Raw genomic sequence first — 12793 nt, forward strand, 5'->3', positions numbered from 1 at the left:
GGGGGTTGCAGAAAAACAAAAAAGAAAAACAGAAAATTGAAAATATAGGGAAAAAAAAAGTAAAATTAGAGCAACTAAGTAAATTTCTAGATAAGTTGGGTTAATATGCCTTTATTTTGGGTGAGTTTCATGGATTGTCTTTGGGCTGTTTAATGGCTCAGAATGGGTTATAAAACATAATTGGTTAACTTGGACTCAACCCAAATAGACCCATAAACTAAAATGTTTGTAGCTCAACCCATTAATATTTGAGCGGATTGAATAGGTTTGGGCTCAAATTCCCACCCTTAGTGCAGACTAAGGAAGCAGATGACACTTGTAACATACAATAATTCCCAGGCTTAGTTACCGTTAGGAGCCTTACCGAAAGTGTGAAGCTAGCTGTCACTAAAGACAAAGTATATGTATATATCAACACTGCATATATGCAGAGACTTGTTTCGAGAGAGGAGTAACAAAAGGGGTTATTTTCTCAATTTGAAGATGTTGGCCGAAACAGATTTCTTCAGCTGCTCCTCACAATCTCTAGCTGCTAATGATATTCTTCCCTTTTCCTCTCATCTCATAAGCAATCCTGAAAGAGGCGTCACTTACAGGTAAGGTTTTTATTTATATTACTTCCTTCTAGTTGTAGAAATTTATTACTCTGTCCCTCTAATTTATTTATAAAATACTTCCTCCGTTTCAAATTACATGAGGTACTTTCTTTTTTAATCTGTTTCAAAATAAATGATACATTTCTAAATTTGGAAATAATTTAACGTTAAACTCTTTATTTTATCCATTTTACCCTTAACTAGGAGAGCCACACAAATATCATGGCCCACAAAGCTTTTAACCCCTTAAGCTTTTAAGACCACAAATTTTAAAATTTTTTTTTCTTAAACTCCGTGCTGAATCAAATTATACGCAGGGAGTATCTTTTTCCTTTTTAGTATGTTTTTAAAAATGATTTAATCTTAAACTTTTCATATTCATCTTAATAAGATGATTTATCGCCACACAAATATGTATGACTTGTTTTAGACAGTACTCCCTCCATTTCAATTTAGATGAGGTAATTTAACTCGGCACGAAATTTAAGAAAAAGAAAGAAGACTTTTAAAACTTATGCTCTTAAAAGCTTGAGGCTAAAAGCTTTGTGGGTCATGATATTTGTGCGGTTATAAAAGCTTCTCATTAATTGTAAAATAGGTAAAATGAAGAGTTTAAAATTAAATTATTTCCAACTTTAAAAATGTGTCATTTATTTTGGAACAAACTAAAAAGGAAACTACCTCATCTAATTTGAGACGAAGGGAGTAAATTTTGAAAAAAATTCTTTCTTTTTTTCTTTATTTTTCGTACCAATTCAAAGTTTATCATATAAACTGGGATGGCGAGAATATAGTATATTACTAGTAGATTGGAAGGTACAAGAATTACAACACAATGTACAACCAAAATGAAGAAAATTATCCTCATTTAACTACTTCTGCATCGAAAGGCTTTTTCCCGTCTTAATTATACTCTGTTTTTGGAATTGGTTTTCTTTTCTCCTGATTTTATGGCGATTTTGATGCAAGGTTTTTAAGTATTAGAGGGAATAAAAAGAGGACAAACTCTCAGGATATTGTGATAACGATTCTAACAAAATTTGGTTAATATATTTGTTCCAGCTGTGGATCGTGTGGATATGAGTTGAACCTCAACTCTTGCAATCGGAATACTCGAGTCATTGGATCAAAATATGGGAAAACAATGAGGAGAGGGGTACTCTCATTTTTATGCATTGATGAGAGCAGATTTACTCAGATAAGTAAACTTAGATGCTCACCTTATTTTAGGTCCAAAAACTCGTGGGGTTTCTTTAAACAACATACTAAACTTTTGTGTCGCAATTGTAGTAGTTACATTGGTATTGCTCATATAGAAAATACTACTAATAATAATACAAGTGCTGCCTCTCTTGCCAGGAAAAATATTAATGTGAAGTCAGGATCAGATGCAACACCTAATTGGGATGGGCTCTCAGCTTGTACAACTAATTATGACATCAAGATATGTGCTTTAAGGCCATCTGTTGCTTTTCTTTGACAGAGTCATTCTGCTGCTCAAGTTTCAAAAGATGGACACTTCCTTCTACTATATGATGATTCTTATTCATTGTTTGTCAAAATGTAACTAAGAGTGTGGGAAAGTGTGCTTTACTAGAAAATGTTTCTCTAAGTGTTGGGTGTAAACGTCAAGTGCGGGTATGTTTTTGTGGTCGTTGATTTTTGTAATTATTATAGCATGTATTACCATAAAACCGATGCTGTCTTATACTTTTTTTTTTTTAAAACACATATTTTACGTGAAATTAATTATGTTACGTAATTTCTCAGTTTTTGACTACTTATAAAACAGAGATATACTCAAAGTGTTCATAAATCACAACAACTCGTAACTAAAACTGTGAATATGAGCTTTCAAGAAAACAGAAGACAAAGCACAATTCTAGAAATAGGGAGATGGCAACTCAATTAAAATTTAAACACTAGATAGGTGGTGTATAATCATAACAAGAAACATCCCTTTGGTGGAAAAGAGCATACTCACAATGTGAAGTGAAAATATGATATAGTAACCTCAAGAAGAGACTTATGAAACAAGCATCGATGAAAATTCCTGCAGTAATTGATAGGCATATTATATATAGTGGGTGCACCAACTTCTAAGTTCTGCCCTCTAAGCTGACCTTCATGCTAAATCAAAACCTAATCTGCCAACCTCAAAACCACCCTCTCTCTATTCTTTTAAAAATAAGCACTACGCATGAATTTTCCATTAATTGACAGAGTTTAATTAAGAAAAGAACCATAATATTGGATGCCTGCAACAGCATGGCCAACCCTTTGTGCTATTTTTCCTTCATCTCCATTTTACTTCTCTTTGCAAATGCGAAAACACAGTACCACGATTTTGTTGTATGTCATTCATGTTTCCCTTAATTCTTTGTCTTGCTAACATTTTGATTTTTTTAGAATTGGAGAATCCTAACCTCTGTTGTTATGGAACAGATTCAAGCAACACCAGTAAAGAGGCTGTGCAAGACCCATAACACTATAACAGTGAATGGACAATTCCCTGGACCAACATTGGAAGTGAATAATGGTGATACTTTAGTCATCAACGTAGTCAACAGAGCTCGATACAACGTCACCATTCACTGGTAAGAAGCGTGCATGTCATAATGCAAAATGAACTACTAAGATATGAAATAAGTAATTTGGTTAAATAAAGCAGCTTACCTGCTACAATACGCTAAAATACATATATATTGGTAAATCTTATTGAACACAATGATATCATACATATGCAATGTCATTTCGTGTGGTTTTTACAACTTTGTTGCATTTCGATTAGGCATGGAGTTAAGCAAATAAGAACAGCATGGGCAGATGGACCAGAATTTATAACACAATGCCCAATTAGACCAGGAGGGAGTTACACTTACCGCTTTACAATTCAAGAACAGGAAGGCACACTTTGGTGGCACGCCCACAGCTCATGGCTCAGGGCCACAGTATACGGAGCTTTAATCATCCACCCAAAAGAAGGAGAATTCTACCCATTTCCCAAGCCCAGAAGAGAGACACCCATTCTGCTAGGTACTGATTCCTGCCCAAAATAAGCGAAAGAATCGAAAACAAATACCACCCAAGCGGTTCCAGATCAAAATTATGGTTTGACATTTTATGATTAGGTGAGTGGTGGGATGCAAACCCAATTGACGTGATAAGACAAGCTACAAGAACTGGAGCAGCTCCAAATGTATCAGATGCATACACCATCAATGGTCAACCAGGTGACCTCTACAGGTGTTCAAGTAAAGGTTTGTTCCAATCTCTGAAACATTTGAAACATGATCAATTTAAGTCATATACATAGTGTAAAGACTTTTTAACTATTGATGATGTAGTTTAATTTACCTGCGATAGCAGGCGATTATCATCTTTACCAGGTATCTGATAATTCTTACTGCTTAGCATAAAGATTCAGAATAACTATCATATTTTCATAGTAATCATCTAGTTGGATTCACCTTTATGCAGATACTACCATAGTGCTTGTGGACTCTGGTGAGACCAGCCTCCTTCGAGTTATCAACGCTGCACTAAATCAGCAGCTTTTCTTCACTGTGGCCAACCACAAGTTAACTGTTGTTGGAGCAGACGCCTCTTATGTTCAACCCTTCACCACATCAGTGCTTATGTTAGGTCCAGGCCAAACTACTGATGTTCTTATCACTGGTAACCAGCCACCAGCCAGATACTACATGGCAGCACGAGCTTACGCAAGTGCTCAAGGTGCACCTTTTGACAACACTACTACCACTGCTATCCTTGAGTACAAGAATACTCCATGCGCTGTTCAGGGGATCAAGATCAATCCAGTTTTTCCATCTTTACCACAATTTAACGACACTGCCACAGCCGCTGCATTCACAACAAGTTTCAGAAGTCCAAGCAAGGTCGAGGTGCCCACTGAAATTGATGAGAACTTGTTCATTACAGTTGGGCTGGGACTCAAAAATTGCCCAAGAGGTGCGTTAAAATATAAGCTAAGCTCTTCATAACGTTCCTTAAACTCCTAGTTGCATGAACAACAAATAGAAGTAATAAACATTCTAGGATGACACATTGAATAACTCAGAGAACACTTGTTTAACTTTTAAGTTCATTATTTCCAACTAGGTGCAAGCTCCAGCAGTTGTCAAGGTCCAAATGGAACTCGATTCGCTGCCAGTATGAACAATGTGTCTTTTGTGCTACCGCCTAACTTCTCCATTCTGCAAGCACATCAACAAGGCATACCTGGAATTTTTTCAACTGATTTCCCAGCAGTTCCACCTGTGAAATTCGATTATACGGGTAACGTCATCCAATCACTCTGGCAACCAGTTCCAGGAACTAAGGTTTACAAGCTAAAATATGGGGCAAAAGTGCAAGTTGTATTACAGGGAACAAGCATCGTCACAGGTGAAAACCACCCTATCCATCTTCATGGATATGATTTTTACATCATTGCTGAGGGCTTTGGGAACTTTAATCCACAAACTGATACAGCTAAATTCAATCTTGTTGACCCACCTCGTAGAAACACGGCAAGCTTACCTGTCAATGGATGGTCAGTCATCAGATTTGTTGCTGACAACCCAGGTGAAGGGCCACAAATATTTATTTTATCTTTTACAAAAGAATTAAGTTTTATTCACCGTCAGTATAAAATATATTTACATAATTAGGTCACGTAGAAGATATTTACAAGATAAATCTTTATGATAGAAGTTAACAGGTAATATGATAAAAATGATAATGAACATGCTATTCCCTAATATGAACCTTGAGTTATGAAACTACATTTCCATTATCAGTGTATATAACTTCAATCCTTTTATAATTTCCAATTCTTCTCCGCATCGAGCTTTTGGACTTACATTTTTTTTTTTTTGTTGTTGTTGTTAAATAGGAGTCTGGTTAATGCACTGCCACTTGGATGTTCATATAACTTGGGGTTTGGCCATGTCTTTCCTGGTGGAAAATGGAGTTAATGAATTGGAATCATTGGAAGATCCTCCAGTCGATTTGCCTGTCTGTTGAAAAACACAACAATTAATTAGAACACAATACAAATCACGTCAAACGTTTTAGTTCCCCCTTTCCCCAAACAAACATTTGGGGGCTAGCTAGTTCGTTTCTTTCTCCAATTTTTTCCTTCCAATTATATTCCCTAATTGTTAGGAGTAATTTTTTTATGGATGACTGGGTAAAGATGGTGCCACTAAATCAATGCACCGTCGTCTGTAGTAGAATTAATCCCAGCATTTTCCCAGATTTTTAGACCAGTTAAGAAAAAATGAAAACTTTTAAAATTTGTGTGATTATAAAAGTTTTGAAAATTTAAGCTAAATTGTTTTCAAATTTAGAACTGGGTTATTATTTTTGGAATGGACCAAAAAAAAAAATAGGTTCATATAAAGGGTGTGTTTGGTATGAAGGAAAACATTTTCCGGAAAATATTTTCCAATTTTCTCATATTTGGTTGGCTTAAATATTTTGGAAAATATTTTCCTCCAATTGGAGGAAAATGTAGGAAAAACATTTTCAAAAACTCCTTCTCAAACTTCCCCACCCTATTCTTTACCCTCACCAACCCACCCCACACCCACCGCAACCCACCTACCCCACTCCATGCCCTCTCTTCAAAAAGGTTTTTTTTTGTCACCCCCACCCACCCCCACCCCGCAAAATTTTTTTTTTTTTTTTTTGTAATTTTCAAATTTCTGTTTTTCTGTCCCCTGCCCCCACTCCCGCACAAATTTTTTTTTTTTTACTTTTTTTGTAATTTTCAAATTTCTGTTTTTTTTTGGCACCACCAACCTCCCTCCCCCCGTGCTCTTCCCCCCCCCCCCCCCCAAAAAAAAAATTACTTTACTTTTTTGTAATTTTCAAAATTTCTATTTTTTTTTCTGCCCCCCCCCCACCCCCACCCCACCCGCACCCACGCCCCCACCTCCCTCCCGGCCGCTGCCCACACCCCTGCCCCTACTCCCACACAATTTTTTTTATTACTTTTTTTGTAATTTTCAAATTTTATTTTTCTTTTCTGCCCCCCCCCCCCCCCCCCATAACCGCCTGGCCCCACCCACCCCGAGAAAAAATATTTTTTTTTTTATAAATTTTCAGTTTTACTTTTTTCGTCTTTCGGTTTTCAAGTTCAAAAGTTATGAGTTCGGAAGTTTATGTGTTTCGAAGTTTACGGGTTTAGAAATTATAAAGTTTACGGATTCGAAATTTCGCGGTTTCGAAAATTTTGCGGTTCAGAAGTTTATGAAATTTGTGGCGGAGGTTGTTGGTTCGAAAGTTTATGGCTTCATGTTTATTGTATCAAAATTATTTATGAATACTCTTGAGAAAATATTTTCCTTGATTTGCGTACCAAACACCAGAAATGAATAAGATTACTACTTGTTTTCCAAGAAAATATTTTTCATGGAGAACATTTTTCTTTATACCAAACACACCCAAAATGAAACCGAGGGAGTATATATTATTAAAAGGAGAGGATCTGCTTAAGCCAAGTGGTGGCCTAGAAAAAAAGCCACATATTAATAATTAGTTATTTAGTTAATAATAATTAGTTATTGGTTATTATTTTTTAATTTAAATACCTATAAAATAAAAAATAAAATATTTTATAATACAAAACGAAAATTTTAAAAAAGTCTATCCATTCAAATAGGAAAGTAGTTTAAAGTTGGAGTTTTAAAATTGTTTTAAACTAAAAGAGTAAAATTACAAAAAAAAATGCCAATTTAAAATGTCTTTTTTTAATAATTTTTTTTTCTTTTTAAAAATAAAAAGTTTATTTATTTAATAAATATTATTGAGAATCTATATATTAGTTATAGATTCTCAATAAGAAAAAAAAGCACTCTCCTTAAGCCAAGTGGCAGCCTAAAAAAGCCACATGGAATAAGTAGTAATAATTAGTTACTTAGTTAATAATAAGTTATTGGTTATTGTTTTAAATTTAAATATCTATAAAGTAATAAAAAAAAATTTACAATAAAAAAAATAAAAATAATGTCTATTCAAATAGGAAAGTAGTTTCAAGTTGGATTTTCTAAATTATTTTAAAATAAATAAGTAAAATTACAAAAATTAAAAAACTGCCAACTAAAATTTCTTTCTTTTCTTAATAATTTTGTTTTTCTTTTTAAAAATAAAAAGTTTATTTATTCAGAAAATATTATTGAAATAATAGAATAAAATATAAAATAAAATAAATATATTTTCTATTATATTATAAAAAGAAAGTAGCATATAAAAATTTAAATAAAGTAATATATGCTAATTGGGTATATCACATTGACAAATAAGATGACAATTGAAATTTATTAAGGCAATACAATCTAATTTGTTCAAACAAGTCCGATCATAATTTAATTTAATTAATATTTTTTAATATTGCCTGCACATCGCGCAGGCACGACTTCTAGTTGTAAAGAAAGGTGAAAAATTTATTTGATTTTTAAATATTTTTAGTTCCCTTTACATTATTACAAAAGGCCTATTCTAAGAAATAAAAAAAAAAAAGTTACCTTGGCATTTGATGAGTACTAGGAACTTCTGTAGTAGCTTCAACTCTGCTAATTACTATGGGGGCCACTCAGCTTATCACAGAAAATCTAAGGACTTATACTATAAAGCACTAATATCAGTATCACTATTGTGATGCAAGATGATTATTACACTCAAATCCTAAGCTTCGTGCCTGTGTGATTTCGGAGTTGGGAAACCACCTTTGTTTCTTACTCGACTCGATTGTCTGACCAGTTTATCAACACGTTTGGAGTGGGCTGACGTTACAGTATTTGATACTGGCCTTTGATTTGTTCAAACTTAGGGAAAATGACTACGCAATATAGCCGCTATCAAAATTAAAAATGTATATTTTATTGTATATTAATATATAATATACAAAATATATACATATTTTATACATAGTCAATGTATATATTTTTATATTGGCTGACAGATGTAATTATTTTACACCAAACGGCTAAATGTGTAACTTGCTCTTCAAACTACTCCAACCGTGTTGATATGGCTGTATACTAGGCACTGAGTTTGTATACAGTAGAAATCAGGGCTACGCGATTTCATTCTTTGGTCGAGGTGCGAATGGTCGCGTCAAGGAGCTAGGACGTCCAGTCCAGAATCGAAGCCTCTTTTCGGACCGAGGTTGGCGACAATCGTGGCCGGAGAGAGACAGACACCGAGTAACATCGGTATAGCTTGATAACGCAAAAAGCGAGATATCCGCGATTGGTCGAGGATCATGACGTGAATCTCGGAACGGATCAATCCATGGCGGTTAATCAGATGTTAATATGGTTTTTTACTATAATTAGTGTGTACCTTATTTAGGAAATCCTAGATTATATAAAGAGGAATCCCATTCATTTGTACGCAATCATTATTCACTGATAAGAATATATACTCTCATTACTTTCTTGCAATTTCACTTACTGTTCATCGGAGTTGCTTTATCATTTACTATTCTTACTATCCCACCTCGAGACTACCTCAAGTCGAGGTCATGACCTGGCTAGCATACTGGTTTGATTTATTTTATTCTCTAATTTATTCATTTATTTTCTTGCTTATCAATTGGTATTGGGTGAAATCACATATCCTTAAAACCACAATATAAGTTTAATTGTTATCTGAATTTGAGGGTAAACAGTTTGACGCCCACCGTGGGGCTAAGGATAGTAGTGATGTTCGGTGCTGATTCTGATAACACACATTATTTTAAACTTGTTCTTATCACGTATCTTTGCTCTCAGGTTAAAACATGTCAAACTCACAAAATGCACCCACACACGTTGACATGGACTCGGTTTTCAAGGGGAAAACGACAATGTGATTGCCCTAGGAGCCGAGGTGCCACAGGCTAATCTCGGGGGAGCACCGGTCGCCAATCCAGTCGACGTCAGTTCGCACGTTGCTTTAAATACGGACCTGGGCGCGGACCCCGAAGGGAGTGTACGCAGAGAAGGCCAATCTGGTGGCCAGCGTACACAGGGCAGAGGGGACAGAGGAGTCAATCTCCAAGTGATATTCGAGATGCTACAGGCTTAGCAGGCCGCTATTGCTCAGCTACAAAATCAACATAGAACTCCGAGTGGGGTCGAGCGAGAAATCACTCGTTCTACTAAGCCAGTACCAGAGAGGTCAACTGGTAACGAATCGGGGACCGATCCTGCAATAATGAAAATGCTCGAGGAACTCACCAAAAGAATTGAGTCAGGATAGAAGAAAATCGAAGCTAATGATAATAAAGTGGAAACATACAACTCCCGAGTTGATCAGATACCGGGGGCGCCGCCAATCTTGAAAAAGATGGATTCAAAGAAATTTGTACAGAAGTCATTCCCTCCGAGTGCGGCTCCAAAACCCATTCCGAAGAAGTTTCGTATGCCGGACATACCTAAATGACCACCGATCCAGACTAGCATGTCACCTCCTACACATGCGCCATCAAGGGTAACAGTCTGGAAGATGATGAGCCAAATCTTTTTATTGAAGAAGTTCAGGGAAAACCTATCGAAGGGAGCAATGATTTGGTACCACAATCTACGACCAAATTCCATTGACTCGTTTTCCATGTTGGCAGACTCTTTTATAAAGGCACATGTCGGAGCCATAAAGGTTGCGACAAGGAAATCGGACCTTTTCAAGGTAAGATAGAGGGATAATGAGATGTTGAGGGAGTTTGTATCCCGATTTCAAATGGAACACATGGAGTTGCCACCGGTCACAGATGATTGGGCCATTCAAGCTTTCACTCAGGGATTGAATGAATGAAGTTCGATAGCATCACGTTAGCTGAAACAAAATTTGATCGAGTATCCGGCTATAACTCGGGCAGATGTACACAATCGGTACCAATCGAAGATCAGGGTCGAGGATGACCAATTAGGAGCTCCTTCCAGTTCAGTACACCCAAACAGGTCAGTAGCCAAAAGTCAGAGGGACATCGACAGGGAGCCAAGATCGAACAAAAACCGATATCAACGGTACACCTCAGATCGCAGGAACAGTGGTCTAGGGCGCAACTCTGCCTGGAACGATCGAAGAAGCGACCGAGGACAGAATTCTCGAGGACTCATGAGCAAAAGTGGTTTTGATAAGCACACTGATCCCACAGAGGCACCTCGATTGTTGGAATATAATTTTAGTGTCGATGTGTCAGGCATCGTATCGGCGATTGGAAGAATCAAAGACACCAGATGGCCAGGCCCATACAAACAAATCCTTCCCAAAGGAACCCCAATCTGATGTGTAAATATCATGGCACACATGGTCACATGACCGAGGATTGCAGGCAAGAGAGAGGAGGTAGCCCGTTTATTCAATGAGGTCCACCTTCGAGGATTCCTAAGTGATCGAGCCAAGAATCATTTAAGGGAAAGGGACGCCAACAGGAAAAATGAACAGGAGGAGCCGCAGCATGTAATTCATATGATCATTGGAGGGGTCGATATTCCGCAAGGGCCCATGTTCAAACGCACTAAGGTATCAATTACTAAGGAGAAACGAACCTGAGACTATGTGCCAGAAGGCACTGTATCATTCAACGACGAGGAAGCAGAAGGAATTTCTCAGCCTCACAAGGATGCCCTGGTAATTTCTATCTTATTAAATAAAGTTCAAGTTAAGCGTGTTTCCGTGGATCCAGGTAGCTCGGAAATATCATCCGATCAAGGGTCGTGGAGTAGCTCGGCCTGCAAGATCAGATCGTGCCTGCAACTCTGGTCTTGAACGGTTTCAATATGGCCAGTGAAACAACTAAAGGAGAGATTATCCTACCGGTGAACGTGGCAGGAACTATCCAAGATACCAAGTTTTCACGTAATAGAGGGCGACATGAGGTACAGCGCCCTGCTCGAGAGGCCTTGGATCCACAACATGAGGGTAGTCCCTTCGACTCTCCACCAAATGATGAAATTCTCGACGTCGGACGGGGTGAAAATGGTGTATGGGGAGCAGCATGCTGCAAAAGAAATGTTCGCGGTCGAAGAGGTAATACCAATTTCGGCACTATCAACATCAGAAGGATCGGGCATCAAGGGTAAACAGGAAACCAAATAGCAATCACCGCCACCAGCATCGACCGAATCGAAGAAGCAGGAAATGGAAGAGGAAGAGGAAGATTTTTTTGATCTCTCGAACTTTTGTTAATCCCAAAGATTCTGACGCCACCAAATCAACATTCGAAGAGCTAGAGTAGTTAATATTGATCGAGTACCTACCCGAGCAAAAGGTATACCTGGGAACAGGGTTAACCCCCGAAGTCAGAAAAAAGCTTTTTCAGTTTCTTATTGATAACATAGATTGTTTTGCTTGTTCCCACTTACAGGGATCCCGCTGGAGATAACAACGCATCGACTAAGCCTGGACCCAAAGTTTAGCCGGTGAAACAAAAGTGAAGTCCCCAGTCCGAAGTAAAGCACGCATTCATAAAGGACGAGGTAACTAAACTTCTCCAAATAGGGTCCATTCGAGAAGTGAAGTATCTCGAATATTTAGCTAATGTAGTCGTAGTTACTAAAAAGGGAAAAAAACTTTACCAACCTGAAGGAACCGATCATTTCCACAACCATGTTGATTCAAACCACTACAAACTAACTCAACTTCTTCCAATTTACTCTTGATTTGCCTTCTAAATAATAGTTCCTATCAAATACATAGCGGACCTCAAACAACACTCATCCCGAGTGACCCAAATCACGAGACTACATCGTCTCAATACCCATCATCCATCTCATACCCTTCTTAGGCACTCAATAGTATCTCCAGCTGATACACCCGTTCTGAAAGATCTCCTACGAATCCGAAGTTGTTTCCTCCATCTCTCTTATATCGCACCCCAGACCTCCGGTGCTAACATAAAACACTCCAAGTTCCTTTCATAACCCACTGCAAAAACTCAATCCTTAGCCACACAACGAACCCAAAATCCTTAGACACATCACTTTAATTCTTGATCCCACTAGAACCATGGTTGAGAGTCACCAAATCTGACCTGGTCCCAAATATAACCAAATGCCAACTCTCTGTTAGCACATGAACACTCCCAAAGAACCAGATGAATTCTTTTCCTTGTACATCACATCAACAATAAGCATAAACTCTGAGTCATCCCAAAAATCCGTACATGAATCGATAAGGTGAAACGTAACACACATTCCTCAAAT

At 37.3% G+C, this 12793-nt stretch overlaps 2 protein-coding genes across 3 annotated transcripts; both read left to right on the top strand.

The window, feature by feature from the left end:
• On the top strand, positions 375 to 2304 carry LOC109225683 (uncharacterized protein At4g08330, chloroplastic-like). Its single transcript, XM_019390434.1, has 2 exons — positions 375 to 596; positions 1659 to 2304. The coding sequence occupies exons 1-2, from the start codon at positions 403 to 405 to the stop codon at positions 2074 to 2076; spliced, it is 612 nt and encodes a 203-aa protein (XP_019245979.1). The 5' UTR covers positions 375 to 402; the 3' UTR covers positions 2077 to 2304.
• LOC109225682 (laccase-12-like) lies at positions 2616 to 5989 on the top strand. Of its 2 annotated transcripts, XM_019390433.1 has the most exons (8): positions 2616 to 2948; positions 3042 to 3193; positions 3388 to 3632; positions 3728 to 3856; positions 4077 to 4568; positions 4719 to 5003; positions 5122 to 5183; positions 5494 to 5576. In XM_019390433.1, exons 1-8 carry the CDS (start codon positions 2865 to 2867, stop codon positions 5503 to 5505), a joined length of 1461 nt encoding a protein of 486 aa, XP_019245978.1. In that variant the 5' UTR covers positions 2616 to 2864; the 3' UTR covers positions 5506 to 5576. The 2 variants fall into 2 exon arrangements, with proteins under 2 accessions (XP_019245978.1, XP_019245977.1); XM_019390432.1 differs by having other exon boundaries at positions 4719 to 5183; positions 5494 to 5989.

The sequence above is a fragment of the Nicotiana attenuata genome, chromosome 5 (assembly GCF_001879085.1).
Source record: "Nicotiana attenuata strain UT chromosome 5, NIATTr2, whole genome shotgun sequence".
Taxonomy (NCBI): Eukaryota; Viridiplantae; Streptophyta; class Magnoliopsida; order Solanales; family Solanaceae; genus Nicotiana; species Nicotiana attenuata.

Coding starts and splice junctions, on each gene's coding strand:
- LOC109225683 (XM_019390434.1), top strand. CDS start 403: ATGTATATATCAACACTGCATATATGCAGAGACTTGTTTCGAGAGAGG. Junction 597..1,658: donor GAAAGAGGCGTCACTTACAG/GTAAGGTTTTTA, acceptor TATTTGTTCCAG/CTGTGGATCGTGTGGATATG.
- LOC109225682 (XM_019390432.1), top strand. CDS start 2,865: ATGGCCAACCCTTTGTGCTATTTTTCCTTCATCTCCATTTTACTTCTC. Junction 2,949..3,041: donor CACAGTACCACGATTTTGTT/GTATGTCATTCA, acceptor GTTATGGAACAG/ATTCAAGCAACACCAGTAAA. Junction 4,569..4,718: donor ACTCAAAAATTGCCCAAGAG/GTGCGTTAAAAT, acceptor ATTTCCAACTAG/GTGCAAGCTCCAGCAGTTGT.